Source organism: Microchirus variegatus (genome assembly GCF_963457635.1).
Source record: "Microchirus variegatus genome assembly, chromosome: 10".
Classification (NCBI taxonomy): domain Eukaryota; kingdom Metazoa; phylum Chordata; class Actinopteri; order Pleuronectiformes; family Soleidae; genus Microchirus; species Microchirus variegatus.
Genome location: NC_139811.1, coordinates 17,444,893 through 17,469,154, shown reverse-complemented (window position 1 = coordinate 17,469,154; position 24,262 = coordinate 17,444,893). Strand labels below are relative to the sequence as shown.

Sequence of the window (24,262 nt, the reverse complement as noted above, 5' to 3'; positions counted from 1 at the left end):
CAAACAATTAGATTTTGGTGGTGAACTGCATCCAAATTCAGTATTAAAGCTTTTAGGCTTGGTGGAACCTTTTTCTTTAGTCTTATTCATTAAAAAAAATATATTCAGACACACAATCACTGCTTTGGTACAAAATCTTTTGTCATATTTTCCAAAACTACCGTGAACATGGTGATTCAGAATTCTGACACTGAAGGGCAAACGATGAAAGTATATACTGTTCCGACGATTACCTCAGGTATGTTGGCACAATTCAAATGATGAGCAAACGGCTTTATTGTTAACTGTATACTGTGTATGTAAAAAAAAAAAAAAAAAAAAAAAAGCTCTATCTTTAAGGTCCAGTGTGTACAATTGAGGTGAATTGTTTTAATTTGGCAGTAAATTGAAGAATTATACAATCACCTGATTGGATAATTGTTACTTTCATTACCAGAGAAATACATTTTAAATCAACTCGTCTGAGACGTTTCCTGACCACCATGAGATGGTGAAGATGAATATCTTGAGTTTTGACGCTAACAGTTAAAGGAATATTTCACCGATTTGCATTTAGCTTTGAGTAATATTTTTTGAAAAACTGTGCTTCCCAACCTCAGTTTCCGAGAAATATCTTGTATTTTTTTTGTGTTTTAGCCTATGTGCCCACCAGTGACACTTGGTCCTGTTAGCGTAACTGTTAGCAAAGATGGCGTCTAAAAAGGGCGGAATTAGCGTAGCAGTTTCAAGCCTCAGACCAAGGCTAATTCCACACTTATTAGACGCCATCTTTGCTAACAGTTACGCTAACAGGACCAAGTGTCACTGGTGGGCACGTAACAAAAATAAAAAATTGGTCCGAGCCTTGGTCTAAGGCTTGAAACTGCAACGCTAATTCCACAATTTTTAGACGCCATCTTTGCTAACAGTTATGCTTACAGGACCAAGTGTCACTGGTGGGCACGTAACAAAAATAAAAAATTGGTCCGAGCCTTGGTCTAAGGCTTGAAACTGCAACGCTAATTCCACAATTTTTAGACGCCATATTTGCTAACAGTTACGCTAAGAGGACCAAGTGTCACTGGTGGGCACGTAACTAAAAATAAAGAATTGGTCCGAGCCTTGGTCTGAGGCTTGAAACTGCAACGCTAATTCCACACACTTTTTAGACGCCATCTTTGCTAACAGTTACGCTAACAGGACCAAGTGTCACTGATGGGCACGCAACAAAAAAAGAATGAAGATATTTCTAAACTCAGAGGAAACTGAGGTTGGGAAGCACAATGTTTCCAACATTGTAACCATATTCTAGTAATACAAAGCTAAGTGCAAATCTGTGATGTATTCCTTTAACTGAAGGCTACATACAGCAGGTTCTCCAACACACTTGGACGGGTGAGCGTTCCTTAGCAACGACATCAATAAGTGTTGCTTAATTGCACAGTTAATCCAGTTTTTTTTGTCTAGGTCTTAATAGTAAATTGTCTGTATTTATATAGCACTTTTCTAGTCTTGATGACCACTCAAAGCTGCTTTACACTACAGTTTTCCACACATTCACTCACTCTTTCATACAGCACAGCATTGTTCCATCACTCATCTTTCACACCCATTCACACACTGCCGACGCATCCGTCACAAGCAACATGGGGTTAAGTGTCTTGCCCAAGGACACTTCAGCATGTAGACTAGTGGGGCCAGGAATCGAACCCTACCACTGAGCTACCGTCGCTAACTATACATTTAATTGTTTAACGCACTGGAAGATGCACTTCTGAGGCGAGCTCCGAGTGCGTAATTGTGGAGAGGGGTGCTGAGAGCTGGCTGGTAACCGATCCCACACTGTGACGGGATGAACACAACACTGCATTATTCAATTGCACCTGGCAGCCTCCTTAAAACCTGCACGATACTCGACAGCAAAGTGAAAATACAGCATCCATACCCACCATCACCTACCAAAACATTCTGCTCCACTGATCCTGTCATGAGGAGGATCTTCCCTCAGAGGTGCATGGCATAAAAAAAGTGAGTGTGGCATTGAGAAAGATGGAGTGAGTTAATATATAACCCAGACATATTAGTCTTAACAAGTAAAACTTTATTGGAATGATACATTTTGCAAAATATTACTTTATGTATATTTTTTTTAACATACTCATTGTGTTCTAAGGGTATCTGTCAAGTTCTCCAGAGGGTAAGATAGTTAAGACTGTCAAAGGCAAGGATATACAGTATTGTTTCCCAAAAGGTACAATAGACTACACAATCACTGTACCCAGGTCATGAGGAAAAAGATTAATGTTCTGTTTTTGCTTTGTTTTTTTTAAATCCTTTTTTTTTTTGAAAATACAATTAGAAAATATGAACGCAAAACATCTCCGATGTAAAAAGTGTTATGTCTGAATGAAGAGTGTGTGAAAATCGAAGGCAAACACAGGAGGGGGGGGGGGGAAATAAATCAAAACGAGCACAGATCACTTGATAGTGTTTTAGCTGATTAAAGAATGAGAGACAAGTGGCAATTAGTTTTGGAAAAGAAAGGTGTTGTGCGACATCGCCGTCCACCCACCAACTCTGATTTAGTCATTAGTCAGAACATAAAGATAATACATGTGCTCTCTTCACACAAAAGAACGAGCAAAAAACAAAAGAAGGAAAAAAAACAAAAGAAATCAAACAATAAATAAAGAGATTTGAAAAATAGTTGTGGCATGTGCTTCACTATTTGCAAAAAGACTGCACAGGATGGTAGGCGATCCACTGCATTGCTGAACGTGACGCTCATGAACGAAAGGTTCGGGGTTGGTGGCGTGAGGCTGTCGGCTGTGGAAACTGCGCGTTCTCAAACATTAGTCTCAGGTTCGCGGGAGAGGGAGATGTCCTGCTGCTGGGTCACTTTACAAAACATGCAAGAAAAAACCAAGCTCACCAGAGGAATATTTATCATAAAAGAATACACATCATTTTTTTTTTCTCCAAACAGCAGTGAAACATCTCCAACAGACAATCCAAGACATTCAAAAGTTATCCTGCATTTGCGTTCAATTACATTTAAGAGGCCCCTCCCCCCCCAGCATGAATAATTACCCAAGCCAACCAAAAAAAAATCATTTAGAAACATTCACAAAAAGGTCATGACACAAGATTCGACAAATAGAGTGATGCACGTCAAACAGTTCACAGAAGCTTTTCAGTGAGAGGACAAAGTCTAGCACCTATGGGGCAACGGGGGTGTGGGGAGGGGGGGAGAGAAGGGAGGGGAGGGTGAAAGCAAACATCCTTCATCAAACCAAAACAATGTGTTCAGTCAACAAACCAGCAATACGATTTGGTCTGATTGTCTTGCATCCACAGAAATAAACTTGGCAGAAGGGGACAGCTTTAGGAGAGCTTCATTAGTTTAATTTGTTACATAGAAAGCTGAAAAACAGAAGAAAAAAAAAACCCCACTCTAATCACAAAACAGCTCACCATGTTTGGCCGGACTGCGAGTCTATGTGAAGGTGTTACATGTAAGGTATATACAAGAAAAATGGGGGGAGAGGAGAGAGAAAAAAACCCCCAACAAATCGTCAAGGTGAGACGCACGAGTTCAGTGAAAATAATCGTGAACAAAAGGCCAGAAGAACGTCAAAGACCTCTCTCTCTGAATCTCCTTCCGTCTTTCCAAAATAAGAGCAGCCGAGATCGAATCGCAGGGTACCTCAGCACGAGTAAAGCAGAACGCTCTTTAAAAGGGACATCGTACAAAAATAACATGCACATTTTCGTCGAAACATTTTGCTACTTTTTTTCCCCTCCTCTCTGAATATTAAAATCCATCGCCGTCCGTCCGTTACACACATAAAACTTTGCAGTGTTCTCAGTTTGCAAATTTGGCAGAAATTCAATCTATTTATTAAATCCTATGTCCGATGTACAGCTATGAGACAATATTGAAAAAGATGGATATTTTATGCTCTCTATCATATATATATATATATTTTATATATATATATCAATATACATGTATAAATGTACTATGAATTAAATAAACAATAGTCAGGAGTGTGACCACAATGTTAGTCGCTGCTAAATCATAGCTTTTTAACCAACCCTTGAGCACTAAATAACACACAAGCACAGAGATTGACAAAGAAAAAAAGGACAAAATGATCACCAGTAGGTTTTTTTTTCTTTTTTTAAATGCTCTAATAAATCCAGCTAAGAGAAAGACAAATTTAAACGCAGACCTCATGTTTACCATTTCTTACCGGTCCCCAAAAAGCAGTAAGACCTAGATGAAAGTTTAATATGATAAACCACTTTCTTTTTGATCAAAGAGGTCCCCCACTGCTTCACCTGCAAACAGCGAGTGCATCATCCACCCAATAATCATGCCACACTGAGCAGACAAAGGCCGGCGCAGAGGTTTTTTTTCAAGCTTTCAACCGAAACGGTCACAAAAGGCCGACAACACCACAGCCAAAGCTCTGCACCAATGCTTCTGACGCAGTTTTCCAACCAGTTGGCATTATGATAGGCACATCTGTTGGACTTGGTATTGCTTGGACAGATTCAGTATGGAGAGATGGAGGGGGCATGGTGACGAGATACAACAATCACTCCTTGATTGTAGAGAGGGCCCGCTCAAAAAAAGGGAGGGAGGGAGTCGAGCAGATTCAGTACCTTAACAGAAAATCAATGACCAAACCTGCAAAGACTTAAAATGTGTCATTACACCATCAGAAAGCTGAATAGCCACAACCTACGTCCGTTCTCCCCAAGCCCCGGCCACAAACACAAGAGGGATAAATAAAAACAAACAAGTAACAGTTGAGAAACAATCAGAAAAGGCAACACTGCTGGTTCTGCTGGATCTTTCTTCACTTTGCCTACATTTTCCACTGGGGGAGGGGAGGGAAGGGGGAGGGGATTTTACATTGTTGTCGTCATTATAAATAAGCAAGTTAGCAGTCCACCCTAGCACGTCCCGTCCTCAGACCCCCGTTTACTTTCTAAATGCGTGTCTCTCCCTCGTTCTCTCCGCTACTCGTCGTTGAAAAACTAGAACTCGGCAAACTCCTTTGCACACTTCTCTGTGAAGGAGACTCGGATTTCCTCTTCCTCGTAGTCGTCAAAGTTGCTCGTGTCGCCGGGGCCTTTGCACTTGGGAATAAAGGGAGCTTCCACCTGAAAAGACACACATCGTCAAAATCACTAGAGTGATGCGGTGCAGTCACATGCGCCGCTTTTACACTATACAGTACCAGCACGACTCGACTCGGTTTGGTATCGTTTTCCATTACTATAGTACCTCCTCAACGTGGGCGGAGTCATCATAGTGTGACATAAATACACCAGACTCCTCTGTTAAACATAAGGATTTTAAACATTTCCTTGCCAAATGTTGGAGATGAACACGTCTTCAGGATCTACAGTTCGGCAGTGTTTGGTTTGATTCCTGTTAGACGTCGTGCTCATGACACTTCCATTGATGACACTCTCTGCCAATCAGTGACCGGCAGTCTGTTGCTGCTCAAATGGCTTGGAACCTCGCCACCAAAAAAAAAAAAAAAGAGTAGAGTCGAGCCGAGCCGTGCTGGAACTGTGTAGTGGATCAAAGGCATCAAAGAATGCTTCACATACAGGTTGCAGACGATTAAGAGCAGGGCGTCCGGGCGTCACGCTGTACTGAAAATAATAAGAAATTAGACTCCCTACTTTTAGGCAGGACGCCCTGAAGACGCCCTATTTTTCCCCCGGTAACCACCGAAACGATGTTGTGATGAATTGGGGTATAGACAGGCGCATGCTGGCCGCAAAAACTACGGCCAGCATGCGCTTGTCTATACCCGCGCGTATACCACAAGATGTGAGTACACGGTGGAACAGCACATATTAAATGCTGGAGTCTCTTTGCGTAAAAGCCAAACTTGGCTGCAGCGCAGCGCGGATTATGAACTTCCCGCGACAGGACTCTCTTCTCTCCCTCTCGCCCTTTGAGCAGTTAACTAAAGCGATCAGCTCATCCGATGCATCGTTTATTCCCTTAATTACAGCGCTAAAGCGTCATCTAAAGAAAGAATGAGACCACGGCGTGAAAACAATAAAAAGTGCGCTCTTCAGAATCTGTCAACACACTTTTCTAAGATCTACTTGGATCCGCTGTATTTCATCGCGACTGTACTCGATCCTCGTCATAAAGATCATTATGTATGTGTCATATTATATGGATGTGTGGATAAAACTGCGCATAGAGAAATCCATCCATCCACAGGCGAATGATCCGCGTACAGCGGCGCACAATGCAGGAGAGTGAGGGTTAGGTTCGGAGGGCAAGGGGGGACACCCTCTAAAAAAATCCTAGCTAAAAGCCTGATTAAGAGACAATAAAAAAACATTTTTACTCATTAATTAACATTAAAGTGGGAAATCACACTTGAATACTTGGAAGTCTCATCATTAAGTGATCACACTGCAGGGCTAAATTTGTGATCACATGTTATTTGCTTTCTCTAAAACAGACTCATTTTTCAGAATGAATATCAAAAACTGCTGGGGGGGGAACCAAACAAAGATTGTCATTGTATAATGAAATAAGCATTACTAATATCAACCCAGAGTTTTTATCTGGAGATTTTGTCTTTTTAGTATTTTCTCTCAGTACGTTTACATGCATAGTTTAATCGAGCCAAGGCCGTAATCAGGCAACCGACAACTTACAGAGTCTGCGTATACATGCACTCTTGGACTAATAATCATTTTTTATGAAATTGTTTGACAGCTTCAGTGGTGAACTATAAATAAAGTTGGGGTTTATGTGGACCATAAATTGGACTGAACTGAACTTTTTTACTGGTGCAGTACTACGACTAAATCAACCAGCTTTTACATTACGAAGGGAAACTGAGAGAAATACATGTTTAGTGTATTTTTTGTCAGCTTCCCATGAGCATCTAATACATCATCATCTTTATAAGTAAGGCACAGTTGGTGTGAAATTATCACATGATGAAGATTAAAGGCAATTCCTCCAACCAAACACATTATTTTATCAAGGGCCGACTCCTCACCTTCCTCTGGTAGATGGCAATCCAGTCGGTGGTGGCAAACCACTTGTGGCCCTTGATATCATTGACTCCGTTCCTGAGGTTGCCAAAGCGCTTGGTCAGATCCACCTGAAGCAAATTTCTCAGCAGATCTTTCAGGTCTGAGCTGAAGTGAGAGGGAAAGCGAACCTGCAAAAACGGAAAAAGCTGCGTGAGTGTGCGAGTTCACAGGTTTTATTTCAGCTCATGCTTTCCTCTGACCTACAGCTGTGGATGTGTAAAAGCCAAGGAGTCACACACATTATGTGTAAATGACATTGTGCCCACGAATGCTGAATTTAAATTTGATTTGCTTGGTTTTGACACGTCTACCTTGTTTGCACCGTTCAACCTTCTTTTGACCTTCCTCATCTATGAACTACATCGCTTACCACTGCTAGTTTTTTTTGGAATAAAGGCAGTGATGACATGATTTTGGAGGTGCAAACTGTCCTGTGTCCTGTGTAATGCGACTTATTTTTTCAAAACAAACCTTCTGTAGGCATTTATTTATTTACAGTGTCTACAGAGAATCCAGCTGCCAGATTAAGACATCTACTGCAGTCACATGTCAGATAATTCACTGAGATTTATAATCTGTATAACACTGTTGTATATGCCAAACAATAAAAAACCACAGCAAGCTCTTTCTATTCCAAAGCTCCCAACAGAGATGTGCGTAGTAAATAAAGGTTTAAGATCTATAATTTGTTGAAACAACTGCACTTGAAATACAAGTGACAACAAATTCATGTTCATTTATTGAAGGACAAGTGCGTAGGATTTTTGGCCCAAATGTACAATGTAAAAGAAAGGCCTTAAAAGTGGCCTAAACTCATGAAAAGCCCTCCCCAGTGTCTGATTTGTCCATTCTGGGCTACAGCACAAACATGGTGGACTGCAGGGAAGAGGAACAGTGACCAGTAAAAAATAAAGGGCTCGTTATTAAAAAAAAAAGGTGAATAAAAACATAATGACAAATTCAAAATTCAATTTCTATTGATAGATCCCCAAAGTATTACAGACTGGACCTTTACAGCACAACAAATATAACCCAAATATGAGCCAGAGGTAGTGAGCAGTTACGATCAGTCAATCAGACACATCACTAGTCTATTAAAGGTTTCCCATTAGAGAACTGTTTTTTAAACTTTGCAAATCCCTGCCTCTGTTGATGAACATTATTCACTGTGTTCTCAAACAAATTAGGAAATTAAGAAAGTTTTCTATAGACTCACCTTCCCCGATACAATCTTCTCGTAAATCTGAATAGGCTGGTCCGCAAAGAATGGCGGGTAACCAGCAGCCATCTCGTATATCAGCACTCCCAGAGCCCACCAATCCACTGCTTTATTGTAACCCTGGAAAAAAAACACATAAAACGCCAAATTAATGTCAAACTAAACCACAGTTTACAATAATGACAGAGTAGTAAGCAGGATATTTGCCACAGATTGCCCCCCCCCCTTTTAAAAAAAGTATTTAAGTCCAATGTTGTGCAGACTGTATATCAAATAATGATTTGAGTCTTCTGGGATTCCACTGTCTACCCACCAGGGGGTGACTGTGCTGGTAGTAATAACAACTTTGTTTGACTGGAAGTCCATGGTAAAATGAGCCGACGTCTCACTTGGTTTAGATCAGATCAGATCAGACGAGTTAATTTGTCCCAAAGGCCATTTCAATTACAAAAGTAATAAAAACAAATAGATACATGGAAGTTACTAATAAATAAATAATTAAACAAGCAACAGAGGGGACAGGGTAATAGTCATCTACGGCCCTATCTACTACACCGAAAACATAGAAGTTGAGCCTGTGCATAAAGCCTGCACTTTGCGTCCAAAGTTTTTACATATGTATAGCTTTATTCAAACAAATATACATTACAATGGAAGCAATTGATGTGGGACCCGTTTTTTAAAACGTAGTGTTTCTGTGCTCTTAAAAACACTGCTTCTGTGTGAATTAAACCCAGGGATGTTAAAAAACTTAAGCAGATTCACCAAGACTGGTCACTGTATGGAGACAGAGTTAATGGTCACAGAGGCTAGTTCTGGTTATTCACTAGCTCATGATGTTGATGTTATACATTACTATTCATGTTTACAGGAAATTAGATGATAAAATATGGCACATATAAGCACACAACAGTGTAATCGACAGCTGGTACCGTCCAGTAGGGGCCTGATTTCAGATGACGTTATGGGTTACGTAACGACTGGTTGCCACTTGTATAACTAGACACCTACCTTACTGAGGATGATCTCTGGTGCCAGGTACTCTGGAGTCCCACAGAGCGTCCAGGTTCGGCCTTTCACCCGTTTTGCAAATCCAAAATCTGTTACCTGAGGAAGCGAGGGCAAAGGGCTGAGTATAATAAGCCACACTCTGCAAGAAGAGACTTATCTATGACAAATATTAACTAGTGATCCTTGCCTGTATGTAACCTTGGTGGTCGATGAGCAGGTTCTCTGGCTTCAGATCTCGGTAGATGAGATCCAGTGAGTGAAGGTACTCAAAGGTCAGTACAATCTGGGCTGCATAGAAGCGGGCGTGTGGTTCACTGCAAAACATCAGCCACAATATTTACAATCAACCAGCAGCACACAAGATTAATTCAGTATATTGATAAAATAAACCAAAAAGTCAATTTACCTAAATCTACCGATTCTCCTTAAGTGTGAGAACATTTCTCCCCCGGGTACATACTCCATTATCATATACAGATTACTGTTGTCCTACAGAAAAATGAGCAAAGGCTTAATTTGACACACAAACAAGAGGTAAACCTGGTGTGAGGATAAAACGGAAGTTTTTAACGCCTTACATACCTTAAAAGAGTGCTCCAGGCGCACCAGGAAGGGAAAGCTGACGGCCTGCAGGATACGTTTCTCGTTCAGTGTGTGCTCTATCTGCTTCAGCTTCACTACCTGAGAGAAGAGAGGATGGAGGCTTATTCGGGAAGCACAAGTTGTTATAATGGCTGATGAGACGTATTTAATAACAAAGAAAGAGGATCACTACCTTATTAAAAATGCCTAATCTCATTCTTACACCCCTGTACCATTTACACTTAATCCTCATTGAAGGCATTGATGTGTGATCATAAGATGAAGAAACTGAACCTGTAGTAGGCAGTCATTTTTCCTGTTTTTGATGGCACTACCAGCCAGTGATGTAATAATATCAAAATATTATCATTGTATTAATATTATGAGATAATGAACACACCATAAGTCATGCATTTAAATGTAGCATCCCTCCTGAGTATCAGATTTCAACCACCGTACCTTCTGTCTATCAAGTATTTTCATGGCAAAATGCTGGCCCGACTCTTTGTGTTTCACCAGCATGACTCGACCAAACGACCCAGTGCCTAAGGTCTTCAAACGCTCAAAGTGGTCCAATGCTGCAGTTTGCTGAGGTGGAGAGAAATGGATGTTATGGACATGATCACATTTTACCAGCAACATACCATGAATGGTCCAACTTAACGGCATAATTCAACTAAACTGTCCCGACGTGTCAGTTACAACATAACTCCTATTGTACTAATGCAACTGAACACGTTTGTCAAGGAGCACATGTTAGCGGTGCATCCATTCAAGAGAGACATGTAAATATTTATATATCCACATTAGCCCAGCAGAGGGTGCAATAGCCCTTTGAAGTTCAGTGGAATTAATTTCATCATGAAGCAGTCTGCTCTCACTGTCTGAGAACGTATGAATAAGAAAATTTCATGATGCATTATATCGAGCATCATTACATTAATGTGGCCCAACACACACAATATATAGGGCAATAATAGGTATGTCTTTCTCACCTGTAATGGATTCTCCCATTTCTTCAAGAAATCTTCTTTGGCTTTGGCGAGAAACTCCTTCACTGCAATTGGAGACAAAATGGATAATCATTAGAAATAGTTGTAAACGTCCCGAGTCAGCCTAAAAAGGGTTTTGCATAACAGGGCTCCCTTATCTAAAAATCAAAACCCAGAGAATAAAACATCAGTATGGGCGTAAGTGTTTTACAACAAATCAGTGTGAATGTGTGAAGTTAAATAAAGCTGCAAATGCAATGTCTAACAGCTGTTTCTGGTTTTGAGGACAATTTTAGAAGGCTATATTAGGAACTCATGGCTGCAACTGAAGAAATGTGTTCAGCAACAGTTCAAGTTAACCATGTGCCCCAGACAAGATTTTAAACTAATGCAACATTGAGCAAGAACCAAAAAGCTGTCTGAACATCATCTTGTGAACTCAGTGAGTTATGGTAGTGTCAGGACGACGATGTGGGGTGGGGTATGCTTCTCTGCAGGAGTGAGGCTTGATAAATCAAATCAATGCAATGCAGCAAAATATATATAATATCTGTGAGAGAGCCGAAAAACCTGCATCTAAAGTGAGATTTGGGAGCCCCATTTCAAGCAAGGCACCAGTGTGAAACATCAATTTATTAAAGCCAAGGCTAAATATGTATGAGTAAGGGTATGTAAAATTCAGCAACATTTATTGGTGAAGTTGCATGTTGCAGCTGAATATCCCTCACCCCAACATTCACTTCCAAGTATGTTGGAGAACCTATGTAGCCTTCAGTTAGCATCGACAATTGTTTGTATATATTGTGGGCTATTGTGATCCAATAACTCATACCTAGAAGAAGGCAGAATGTGGACATTACTATATAAGATATAGTTCCGATACAGCTTTAGGGAGCCAACAAGAAAATACCACAATTATTTAAAATGTCAAAAACGTTTTATAGGTTTGACACAGTCCACTTCCATCTCATTAAACCTACAGTTTCACAGTTCCTCCACCTATGCATACACCATAGAGGTGGATGAAAAATAGATGGGGGGGGGGGGAAATGTATGCATCAGTGCCAAGAGAGCAATTTAACACAATGCTACAACGCCTCTGAGTGCAGTGTTTGACTTGGCAAAGCAAAACACACATGCACATGTTATAATTGGCCAATGACTGAACACACTGACAGCCATAGCACACATTGTGTCGTATGGAGAAGTTTACTTCTGTTGCCTTTATCTTTATGAGGTTAATCACTGTGCTCTGTGGGAACATGAAGATAACCAGGCCTTCCTCATTCCTCCATAACATCTGTGAGCTTTAAGGGACACAAGCTGCCTTCACAGTTGAGGAAACTAGTGCTAGGTGTACTGTTATCCCAGGACACAAGAAGTTTGAGGTTGTAATTATACAGCAATTTAAATTATAATTTCTCCTGTTGCTTAATTACTAAAGTACAGTGAATATTTACAGAGGGAAACATGGCACAGCTACTAAATGCTAGTGTCTTAATTTGGACAAAAGATTTCACAATTAGGGAGTGTTGGAAAGATTTTTTTCCATGATGCATTGCAATGAGGACATCCATGATTGTCTATTGATGCAGTGACAGCACATAACCAGTTATAAAAAACATTGCTTGTTGATTGTCCAGTTGCCAAAAGCTGCAGCTTCACTGTAGATGTATTAGTTTTGTCCATATACAAGTGTAAAGAAAAGTTCAAATTCAAAATTTAAAACAGGTTACATTCAAGATCATGGATGCAACGGCAACACTGAACAAGTAAAGCAAGACAGCTCCAAACAAGATGGAGTACAAGTCAAAACACAAAGAAGCGCACACAGGTTCAGAAGTGCACTACTTGAATGGTCAGACCAGTGAAGATGCAAAGCCCTAAAATGAGGTTAAAAAAGTCCAAAGTGTATCCAATGTGGATGATTACAAGAACAACATGTATATATTATAGAAATTATTTATCACTGAAACAATGTGAAGATACTGTAGAATTTGGTTTGGTAATCAGTGCAAAACAGCAGCCTGGGGCACAGTTTAAATAAAGCCAGTCAGCAGTCAATAGTTAAAGTGCATTTTAATCTACTCTTTAACTTTGTGATACAAATATTCAAATCAATGGACATTGGTACTGATATGAAAAAACAAACATTCGTAACAACGATCTACACATTGGCCTCCAACACACTTAATTAAATCTAAATTCTTCTCCACTAAATGGGATTTTCTGCTAATTTTCTTAAGACCAGCAGCTCCAACAATGGGATGGGAGAGGGCCAGCAAGAACGACAGAGACCAAAGTTCACATAAACATGTTGAGAGCACTGTTGCTCCCCACAGAGAGCACTGGATGCAGACTGGTCCCAGGGGAGAAAACTTTTCCCATGAAAGTTGCTCAACTCCTACTTTTAAGCTCAAAAAGCCACCAATGGAATTAGTCCTGTTTTGACATGAAGCTGGTCAGAGAAGTTTAGGTACTGCTGTTGAAATAGCTGGAAGCAGAAAGGCCAAATCAACAACTTTAAGGAAATTGATGTTCATTCAGATTCCCTTAATGACACTCCTGACGCCCTTACCATCTGGGAGGACTATGGGTACCTCTGGTGCTACAGCATCTGCAAGGCGTGACCCTGATTCACTTGAGGACGACGATGACTCCCTCTTCCCAGCATGCCTTCTGGAGCTCTTCCTGTCACACATTAGCCCTGCAAAGTCTCCCCAGTTTTTCCTTATTTCCTCACAGCCAGTGACTCATGACCTATCCTGCCCCTGTGAGAGTGCCGGGGGTCAGATCAGCAGCCCCACTCAACCACAGAAACCAGTCAAGTGTTTTCACTGGAAGGATGGTTTCAGTGTCCGTCACTTTGCCTCAGACCGACTTCACAAAGATGCGTCCACGTCCAGGCAAACATAGCACACAGAGCAGCACTGCTCCCCGTTACACTCACACAGATCAATTGGACCCTTGCTTGGTTTGTATCAATATTTATTCTCCACACAAAGTACTCTCTGCCATTCGCTCTCATGTCAACCACACATGCAAACACACACACACACATACACACACACACATACAGAGTAGCTCCATATTGATCTAAACTGGGGCATAATCATCAGGGGGAGGAGTATAAAAGAGTAGTTGGTATATTTGTCCAGCCCAGAGAGAAACTCATACGGAAAACTAGGCCTATGTAAATGACCCGTCAGATAAACTAGATACCATTCAGATGCAACGGAAAATTACCCAAATTAGTGGAGCCATCAGACATGTCACATCTGCAATTTAAAAAATAAAAGTAAGCTGGAGTCACAGAACGGCACAAACCACCAGGAAACATCATCTCCCTGTCCAAATAACACCAGAGACTCTATTTGTAATGCCAATTCTGAATTGATCCTCCAGAAATCAATCTTGCATCCCTCCCTGAGGCTTCATGAACCCCACTCTGACACAGAGACAGAAAGGTTATATTAGGGCAACCTGACCAACATTCGACTGTAAATCGGGCCCAGTGCTACACTGGGAATGATGGTCAATACCTCCATTCCGAATTATAACTCAAAGTGTTAAATATTATAGGTTATTGAATTATCTCCCAGTCATATTTGTACTAGCATCTATTCAAAATGCATGCAGCATTTGCCAACTTGCAACGCTTTATTGTGCTCAGTGCTCATGCACAATGATCTTTAAGTCAAACCTGGAGTGTACCTCTCTGAGATTTTTAACACAGGCACTGTACATGGAGGAAAAAAAACTTTACCAACAGCCACAGCGCATCATCAAATCCTTTACAAATGTGCATATTTTTTCCTCTAGGTTTACACAATTGTAGGAAGATAAAAGGTAACTTCAAAGATTGGCGAACAATCATTTTACTTGGAAATAAAAAAACAAAAAACATTATTTTTTTCAAAGTTTCGCCTATTCTTGACCCTTCATTTCTGTAGCATGGTATCATAAGATGCTTTATTTATTGCAGAGAGCATGTAATTTCAGCAGCACTGTCTGTGAGGCCAAACAACATTATACAAGTAATAACTATAAAAGCACTCGGAGAGCGCAGACTTCCACCAAGGCAGCTCAGTGCCTACAAAATAGCAATAAAAATAGTGATAGCCTCAACGGATTAATCACTTGTTCCCGGTCACATCCAAATCCGTCTGTGACTTTTTGAGTCATGTTGCTAACAGACAGACAAACAAACAAACTCCGGCGAAAAGATATACCTCCTTGGCGGAGGTCAACAACAACACACAAACACAGGGATTCACACTACCAGCCACTCCTGTTCCGCTTGTGATCACTGAACTCAATCCTCACTTTTTGCTGGGCCTGCTGCTAGATTATGCATCTCAGGACTGTTCACAGGCAGCATGTTTGGCTACCTGTGGCAACAACATGGTGAGCTTATCTGAGCAGGCATTTCAACCGTAAGGTAATTGGTAATTAGTGAAGACTTATAACAAAAGCCCCTTTTTACTGGAGACAGGAAGTGATGAGCGATCCAAAATACAAACCTGCCCCCGTTACGCAAACCAGCTGCGTTCAGAGCAGGGGCAGGACATGAACCATTAAGATATTTATAGACGGGAGGGAGTCGCACTTTATGCGTGTTCCATCTCATTATATAGATGAATCCAAAATACATACTGTATCCATCCAGCCTCTATGACTGGTTGTGAGGACATGTTAAATATCTGCCCGTTTTTAAGTGTGAACACTTAAATCAGACATACAAGAACAGCACTACTTGAAAAATTCAAAGTCCGTGAATGTTTGCATTGGTTCATCACTCCACTGTGTAAACAGTTAAAAGCTAAAAGTGCTAAAATGCTTTGTTTGAACAGTAACTGGAAAACAAAAGGTAACAAAGCAGAGACAAACTGCTGCATGAGTGCACTTGTATCAGTGGATATATACGCATTTACACACACATATCTCAGTTACTGGCCTAACGTACCTATGTCTGCAAGTTTGAAAAAAATCTCCACCAAAGCCAAGACACTCAAATCACCAGGTCATGAGATTACCGCAGTGACAAATAAATAAAACTTGGTTATACATATGAACTTGAGCACAACTTGCCAAGCTATGCTTGTGGGCCACAGCATTAACCACAACTCCACCGCTAACCCATGTTCCTGACCAACTTCACACTGAAAACTCACTCCAGTAGCAAGCCTTTAGCTCCTCCTGTGGTTGGTCATGTCTGCCTTCTCCACAGCCTGTGTCCCCTAAACAAGGCCCAGTCCGATGAAACAGCCTTCCTGCCAGTCTGTGAATAACAGACATCATAAAAGGCTGGAGGAAGCCAGCTGACAGTCTGTGTAGAGTGACAACACTGCAGTATGTCCGGATGGATTAACGAACAGCAAAATCCAGAATATGTGATATCAACAGCGTGGTCTGGGACTAAACTTAATACTATCCTGGCTGCCTGAGTTTATCCCAAACAAAGGCAATGAACAACGGTGCTCAGCCTGGGCTGGACCTTCCTGCTCCTTCACTTCCTGCTTCAGTTCACAGTGTCTGTCCGCCCTGCTTCTTCCTGTGGGCCAGAAAGCAGCTCTTTATAATGGAGTGGAAGCTCTCCGCTCGTCTTCGGCTGCCTGGAAAGTTCAGAGGAAAGAGACCCTGCATGCTCGAATTACCTCTCGACACTTTTTCCGTTTTCTGTAGAAATCAAAACCAGCAGCCATGTTGAAATGAATCCCTAGATGCTCTGTGGAAAATTTCACTCCTGAGTTAGGCCCTGGATCCCTGGTCTGAATTTGTCTCCAAGGATCAGGTTGGGTCCGGAGTGATGTAAAGCAAACCCAAAGCAGTATTACCTCCTATGGTTTAGCTTGCAATCTAGAGATTGCTAAACTTCCACAACCCCCAAAACATAAAAAAACGACTTTGAGTCACAACACCTGAAGACACAGTCCATGTTACGGGAGTTACCAGTGATGGGTTAAAATTACAGAGGGACTGACGGCCATTCTTCACACCTACTCTCTAGCAGCAGCAAGGAGCTGAAACTCATTTTGCAGATACCTGTTCAAACTTTGCACACTTGCGCGTTACTTATAGTGTCATGGATAAAAACACAGAACTGTGGTCTCACTAGTCTTCTCTGAGGCCAGTGGTCCAGATTGGAGGAAGGCAACCCTAATGCTTGGATTCAAATTGACAATTAAGTTATCTATCCGTTTGTTTCCCCAAGTAGAACAATGAGGTTCATTCTTTTTTTTCCTTTTTTTAAAGTGCCAGGAATAATATAATATGGTGGTTAACAAGCTCAACAACAAAACATGTAAAAAGCTGTAGGGAGCAAAAGCATGCAAAATGATTTGCGACACCACAGCATCCCTTGCTGCCCAACACGCACATCAACATTTCCACACGTGTACTCCGTGACACATACAAGTGTCCTTGTTCTAAATGCTGCTCATCACATGATGTTCAAGAGACTCCTCTACTCCTAGTTTGTGCCTGAAGAGGATTGCCCTCGTGCATCATATGACCCTGTCCTGAGTGTTTTTCTTCACTGATAACAACCAACTCCCCTCAGTTCAGTAACCGTCAAACTCTCAGCTTTCCGGTCAACATTAGATTTGATAAGACAAGGTGAAACGTTTCATATGGGTGTGCTTGTATTCTTCATTGAAAGAAGTACATGGGTGTACTTTTCACACCCACTTTTTGTATTTTTCATTCAAATTACTGCATTACTTAAAGATACAGTGGATAATATTTAGGAGGGTTTATATGCAGAAGTTGAATAGCCATATGTATTTTTCGTGCTTTTAAGAAGCAGCTTACTTAAAGACAACCAACATTCTTTCTGGCATGCAACTGAAGATCCCTAACTCTCTTGGGAAAGAACGGGATGAGCAGATTATTCCCTCATTAGTTACAATCTGCAGTCTCACCCTTAGATGTTACCAATTCTTACACACTGGACCTTTAAAAATAGAGGTCCAGAGACATGGGTTTCTTCTTTATGATAAAATGGTTTAATGGTTACAAATGATACACAATTCTGCTTAACATAATTGAGCAACACTTGTGTTGCTCAATTCACAATCTGTAAATGCTGCCTTCATATCTATTTTACAAATACATTTTGGATGAAATTGGTTCAAATGCATTTGTTAAGGTTAGTAATAGATAAATGTAATAACATTTTAATGTTTTTACATCAACAACTCCACGCCAGGGTTCAGAGTTTGCACAGTTCCTGCACTCATTCACTACCGTTTGCTCTGAGGGTGAAAAAAACAAACCACAAAGAAACCTGTGACTGTTGTACAAGGCCTGTTTCTGTCATCCTCATTGGCACCTCCAGACATAACCTACGGCTCTTCATCACGAGCTTTTCACACAGAATGGGCGAGGAAAAATAATTTAACATACTCCACAGTGAGACAGTTGGCCTGAAGTTTACACAGCATGTGGACATACACGGCCACATGTGTCTTTCGCCTGAAGTTGACAGTACCACAATGTTTTGCCGCTTGACAATCTGAAATGTGGCGTTTCTGTGGCAGAATCTCTGGGTCTTGGTTTATTGCATCTGTATAATAAGCTGCACTTGGAAACAGGAAATGAATACAACTCAGACCCATCGACATGATACAGCCAACTGCTAATGCTGTAGCTGCGGGTAAAGGCTACTCACCGCTCTCCATCTCATTGCCCTTCTTTGCGGTGGGCGTGTTGCCCATGATGGCAGCAGGCCGATAGTGGACTCCCTGGGTTCGGGCTGAGTTTTCCTTCACAAGTCGTAGAGTGCTGCTATACCTCCTCTTACCGCAGTCGACGTGTTCACAAGCTGGCTACTAGCTAACAGCTATCATTATTAAATAATTATAGTGAGTAACTGTGCGCGTCTTCAAACACCTTCGCACAACGGATCCGGGAACACTCGAGACGAGCGAGTGTCTTATCCAAGTCCGCAGCTAAAACTAACGCTTAGAGTTAGCTAGTCTAGCACGGCGGCTAACACTAGCAGAGATGGACAGTGAATGTTAGCTTAATAGCTTTAGCCTGTCAATTTCCAAGCGAGAGTCTGCAAGTTGAGACGACGCTCGACTGTCCTTTATTCCCAGACGAGGCTTGTTTTATCTAGCATCCACTCAGAACCATTGGACAGACCGTCGAAAGCCGTTTTCCGTCTGTCAAACGAGCAGGCTATCGTTAGCTGTTAGCGTCCCTCGCAGTCGTATCCTGGCCTGACCTACCTAGGTGCTATCTCTATGTAGGCAGGCCTCCTTCAGTTGAGGCCAGGATAACAAAAAGTGGTGCCAGGGTTATTCGCACTTTCCCCCGATGGTTGTTTCAAAGGGATGCCCCTCCATTCATTCCTAATCCAGCCGTCAAGTGCAGTGGTACCGATCACCTGATAGTCGATTACTAAAATCAACAGACCCTTCCATTAATCTTCAGACCGCAAGGGAAACTCCAGTCATCCATCCAGCGGGTCCCGCCTCTGGCTCGCTCTGATTTGTTACATACGCAGACATTTGCGTGACAGTGGCTGCAAGTCGAGCGCTGATTGGTTGAGCGTCAACCCATCCAGCCATTGCATTGATGCGATTCGTCAGTTAACATTGCTTTGTCCCGCCTCCCGGACTTGCTAGTAACCTATACGCCCAAAACGTTTTTTTTCCTGAAAATGTAATTTTATTGTATTGCAATATATTAATATTGTATTTATCCAACTGGGTTCCATGCGAAATCGAAAACAACACGGATAGCTTGTAAGTGTCAACCAATTTGAAGCATAAGCATTTTCAAAACAAGTTTCACGTAGCCTACCCACCCCTTTTTATCCAACTCATCTGTGATTGGGTGTGACGTTAACACAGGCTATCTTTAGTAAAATGTAAAAATATAAGACAACACTTACTGATATTTGTGGTAGAGTTGAAAAATAAAAATGTTGGACAGAGTAAAGACAAAGTGGTTCAAATTAAGTAAAACATTGTTCACCATCACAGACCAATAACAAATACAATGTTATTTTATTTGGAACATAAAATAGCAAACACAACATGGGATACATAGCCCATTCATACCTGGGAAGAGGTTCTAAGTGCATAAAGAATTTGAAGACAAATATGATGGCAGATCATGGCATTTTACTTCAGCAACACAGCAATTTATTTGCCGATTGCTTCAGTGCTGAAATCCTCCTAAATTGGTACAAATCCATTTTCCACCAACAAAAAAGGAAGGACAATCACAACACAGCTTTCTGCTCTATTTCAGTTCGGTGGCTTTTAATTTTTTGTAGCCGTTTTTCTCCTGTGAGTTTAACTATTACAATATTGCTTTCAGCTTCGTGGAAAGGAATCCTCCAGCTCTTAGTCATGAATATTCCTTTGAGATGTTCCTTGAAACAAACACTCATCTGAAACCCAAGGTGAGAGTTCATCTGTGACAACAAGCCTTGGTGAACTTAATGCAGCTGTAAAGCAAACATGTTTGTACATCCACACGAGAATGTCCACAGGCGTACTTTGTTAGCAAGGTCTCATGCCGTTTTGTCACCTTTCTGGTCACTTCATCTTCCGGGTCATCTCTATAGGCAGTCCATGGAGTTATCTGGAAGTATCCCCATGGGTGGAGCCTTACCTTGAAGACAGGATGGGGGGAGCATGGAGTTTGATGAAGGGTCCACATTTTCAGAGTCTTCCATTCTCTCTGCACAACCTTCCCAGTTTATATGGAACCTGGTAACGCGTGGGTTCGATGCCAGGATATTTCTCTGAAGCTGAAGAGGGAAAAATGGAAATAGATATTAATATTATGGAGACAAATCAGAGTGATATGCAGATATATCTAATGTTTCCATGATCTTTATAATTAACTATAAATTGAAAGTTAAGTTTTGAACTCGACTACTGTGTTTGTACAAGTGTGACTCAGACTAACAAATGCTGTGGAACATGCTGTATTTGAAACCTTGAATGTTAATTTAATAATTTTCCTCTAGCTATTGAGTCATTTTGCGAATGTGTATCTTGCCACCATCACTTAACAATACATCTGTTATCTGTGATAAACTAGTGACACGTTCTAATCATAATATAACATTTTAGATGATGCCAAGCTTCACTTGCTGTCTTAGAGTTATCACCAATGATCACAGTTCATTCAGCTGTAAATCATCAAAATAACTATACTATCTGACATGAAACTACACTTTTGCAACTGCCATCACTGTTAATCCCTGATGCTGATCTTTTCTTTTGCACCTGTACATGAAAGGTTTCAATCCAAAGGTCAGCTGCCTTAAAAATGTTACACCTACAAACAAAATCCTCATCATCCATCCTAATACAGCAAAAATCACAGTGGCTTATTAATGAAGTTACCAACTGAATTAGGAAAATTGCTGGGAGTTTAAAAAAACACTTAGTTGGTCTAGTAATCTGATGTTATTAATCTTTTATGATCAATTCATTTTATCATTCTCATCATACATAATGTACATACTTAAACCTTCAAACAAATATACTGAGTCAGACCTGTGTGTAGTCTGGCTTGATAGGTGGATTTTCACGGAGCTCTGGATCGGTGTATTCATTGTTCACATAGTAACCAATGCGGATAAACTCCTGGCTACGATATGTGCAGGTGATCAGCACCACAGTTACACCTACGGCATCACTCTCAGGGATCAAGCCAGTGTTTGGGGCATCGGCCTGTTGGAAGAAAAACAACATTGAAGAAAGGAGTAAAAAGATTGTGGAAATCATTAATTTTAATCTGTTTTTATATATACAATTGCATCTCATTGTTCGCCCTGACTCATACTTTCACAGGGTACAATGATATGTGTCTATACTATAACTCAGGAATTGGCTTAAACATTAGGGGTGATGGTCTGCAGCAGTATTGCAGTAAAAGCTGAATCAGGTTGATTCAGGTTTTTACTCAACTCGTCATCAAAAACTGAGTGGCCACATTCTTGATGTGAGCCATCTCATCATGTTTTATAGCTGGATAAACAACCAACCACAACATGATAAGTGATAACTGTGAAGCTGCATTATCACCTGGGCAGATGAGTAGTAGACAGGACAGCAAAATTAGTTGCAGTCTACAGGTTGTTTGGGGGATGTAAACGAGGTGTCAGTTTGATATATCTGATATCTGAAAATGATCAGTAAATAACTAAAAAGCTATCTAGAAGACAAAATTAGTGTTGAAGGCATAATAGAACATTGCCAATGAAAATTAAACTTCCACAAGCAGCTTTTCAGTTCTTTGTCCTAACAGAAACATACCTGAAATACAAACATATGTCTCCCAGCAGGTACAGGGCCCACCAGGACTGAGTCAAGGACTTGGTCATATTCTTCACTCTCTGCTGAACCAACATAGATGATTTTCCATTCTAGGTCTATGGGGGGAAAAAGAAAAGTAAAATTAAGTTAGGATTTATCATTAAATTCAGAAATACAGATTAATTCGTAGACATATCTTGATCAAGCATCTTTCTTCTCATTTTAAACCATTACTCCAAGTCCTTCATACCTTCTGCTATTGGACTGCTAAACACGGGTAGGGGTCATCTATTTAAATGAGGTTTGTGGCATGAGTGCTTATAAATCGGATCAGTTTAAAAACTACAAATCTGTATATGCAGTTCACTAATGGCTGGGTGCAAGACCTTCACATCTTGAAACGACTGAGAGTGCAACGTAAACAACTCAGACAGCACCAAAAATGGGAGACACATCCATTATGCAACGTCACACAATCCCATTTCTTATTTATTTATTTTGCTCAATGAAGAAAATGTATATCTACGTCTGCTGACATGAGTAGGTAAACAATTATGTTTATTTCACTTGGGCACAGGGGAAAATTTATCGGTTTTAGTTATCGGCCCAAGCACTCCTGATATATCAGCACAAGTCCAACATTGTGCATTCTTAAGTAGAAACAGCAGTAGCTGTGGGCAATAATTTTCTGTTACAATATTCTGTTACTTTTCTGTTTTTTTTCAAATGTAAACGGTTTGAAGAGGACCTGAGAGGGTGAACTGAAGCTCATTTTTTTTTGCAGAGTTGTGTGAAGTAATGTGTAGTATCTCTTCCTTATTATTATTAGTGTTACTATTATTTATTTACTTTATTATTACCTTTACTTATTTACCATTTATTTATATAATGGTCATCTGAGCAAGGGGGAGGATAGGTTGTTTATTTATTTAATTATTTCACTTTTCACATTTCACTGTTGTTTATTTCTTATCCGAGCATAATGTATACACCTTGGAAATGAGTGTAGTGTGTTTCCAGTATTGGAGAGATGTTTTTCCTACATGTTTTTTTCTCAATAAAAACATTTGGGTAAAGTAAACGTTTATCAGAACACAGACGTTGACATTGTTCACGGTGTAGTTTGAATTAGCTTATACGTTTAAAAGTTTCACTGGACTGAACGAGTATGAGAACCTTGACAAGTTACTTTTACGGTCCATTTTAGACCTCCAGACTTTGTTTTGACGTTAGCCAACTAAGCTAATGGCCGTTAGCAATGTTAGACAGACTGCTCAGACAATCAGTAAACACTCTGCGACGGTGCCTACCTTCAGGAAGGTCCTCCATGCACTCAAAGGTTATTTCAAACTGAAAGGGGCTTCCAAACGGACTCGGGTTGTCCAAGACAGCCACATTCAACACCTGCACCTTCGCCATTGTTGCTGGAGCGCTGTTGCTAAAACGAGGCTAGCAAAAAAAAAATCCAACGGCAAACGTTTAAACCACTTTCCCGGGGAATGTTTTAAAAGCAACACTGCCTCCAACAAAGAGCCTCCCAAACATGTTGGGTTTAACCAAATACGAGGCTTTGAAAAAAAAGAAAGGAAGAAAAAAACAACAAACGGCTGAATGGACACGATTTGCTTTACTTGATACGCTTTGCGAACAGCTTTGTTACGAGTTTAGGAACACTCAGCTCTCCCGCCGCGTACTCGCTTTACCGCGCGTACGGCAAGCCGTAAGTTCGAGAGCGAAGAAGAGCTGACTCCGTCACAGGAAACAATGCACAGCGTCTTTATCGCCCCCGTGTGGTCATATACAAGATAGATAGATAGATACAAGATAGATAGATAGATAGATAGATAGATAGATAGATAGATAGATAGATAGATAGATAGATAGATAGATAGATAGATAGATAGATAGATAGATAGATAGATAGATAGATAGATAGATAGATAGATAGATAGATAGATAGATATTTTTTATGATATTGTATGGTGTGCAATACGTAGTTGTTCATAGTATTTTAGTTATAGTACTGTCATGATTCACACCACACGTGTTATTGCCTTTAAAGACATACCGCGATTGTCTACATTTACAGTGAACTC

The 24,262-nt window shown here is 40.7% G+C and overlaps 2 protein-coding genes across 2 annotated transcripts; both read right to left on the bottom strand.

Annotated features, from left to right (window-relative positions):
• Positions 1-2,158: 2,158 nt before the first annotated feature.
• prkacaa (protein kinase, cAMP-dependent, catalytic, alpha-a) lies at positions 2,159-19,309 on the bottom strand. The gene is made up of 10 exons (XM_083896745.1): positions 18,551-19,309; positions 10,882-10,943; positions 10,346-10,474; positions 9,887-9,985; positions 9,711-9,793; positions 9,492-9,618; positions 9,305-9,400; positions 8,291-8,413; positions 7,038-7,202; positions 2,159-5,154 (listed from the first exon to the last, which is right to left on the bottom strand). Exons 1-10 carry the CDS (start codon positions 18,594-18,596, stop codon positions 5,029-5,031), a joined length of 1,056 nt encoding a protein of 351 aa, XP_083752871.1. The 5' UTR covers positions 18,597-19,309; the 3' UTR covers positions 2,159-5,028.
• A 664-nt stretch (positions 19,310-19,973) lies between these two features.
• Positions 19,974-23,769, bottom strand: asf1ba (anti-silencing function 1Ba histone chaperone). The gene is made up of 4 exons (XM_083896752.1): positions 23,477-23,769; positions 22,167-22,282; positions 21,405-21,581; positions 19,974-20,647 (listed from the first exon to the last, which is right to left on the bottom strand). Exons 1-4 carry the CDS (start codon positions 23,583-23,585, stop codon positions 20,456-20,458), a joined length of 594 nt encoding a protein of 197 aa, XP_083752878.1. The 5' UTR covers positions 23,586-23,769; the 3' UTR covers positions 19,974-20,455.
• Positions 23,770-24,262: the final 493 nt, after the last annotated feature.

What these genes read in the sequence shown, in the direction of transcription:
- prkacaa (XM_083896745.1), bottom strand. Translation starts at nt 18,596, where the DNA reads ATGGGCAACACGCCCACCGCAAAGAAGGGCAATGAGATGGAGAGCG. An exon ending in GCCTGGAGCACTCTTTTAAG is followed by an intron (nt 9,794 to 9,886) that starts GTATGTAAGGCG and finishes ATTTTTCTGTAG; the next exon opens with GACAACAGTAATCTGTATAT. An exon ending in TTGCCATCTACCAGAGGAAG is followed by an intron (nt 5,155 to 7,037) that starts GTGAGGAGTCGG and finishes GTGTCTTTTCAG; the next exon opens with GTGGAAGCTCCCTTTATTCC.
- asf1ba (XM_083896752.1), bottom strand. Translation starts at nt 23,585, where the DNA reads ATGGCGAAGGTGCAGGTGTTGAATGTGGCTGTCTTGGACAACCCGAGT. An exon ending in GACATATGTTTGTATTTCAG is followed by an intron (nt 21,582 to 22,166) that starts GTATGTTTCTGT and finishes TTCTTCCAACAG; the next exon opens with GCCGATGCCCCAAACACTGG. An exon ending in TCAAGCCAGACTACACACAG is followed by an intron (nt 20,648 to 21,404) that starts GTCTGACTCAGT and finishes TTCCCTCTTCAG; the next exon opens with CTTCAGAGAAATATCCTGGC.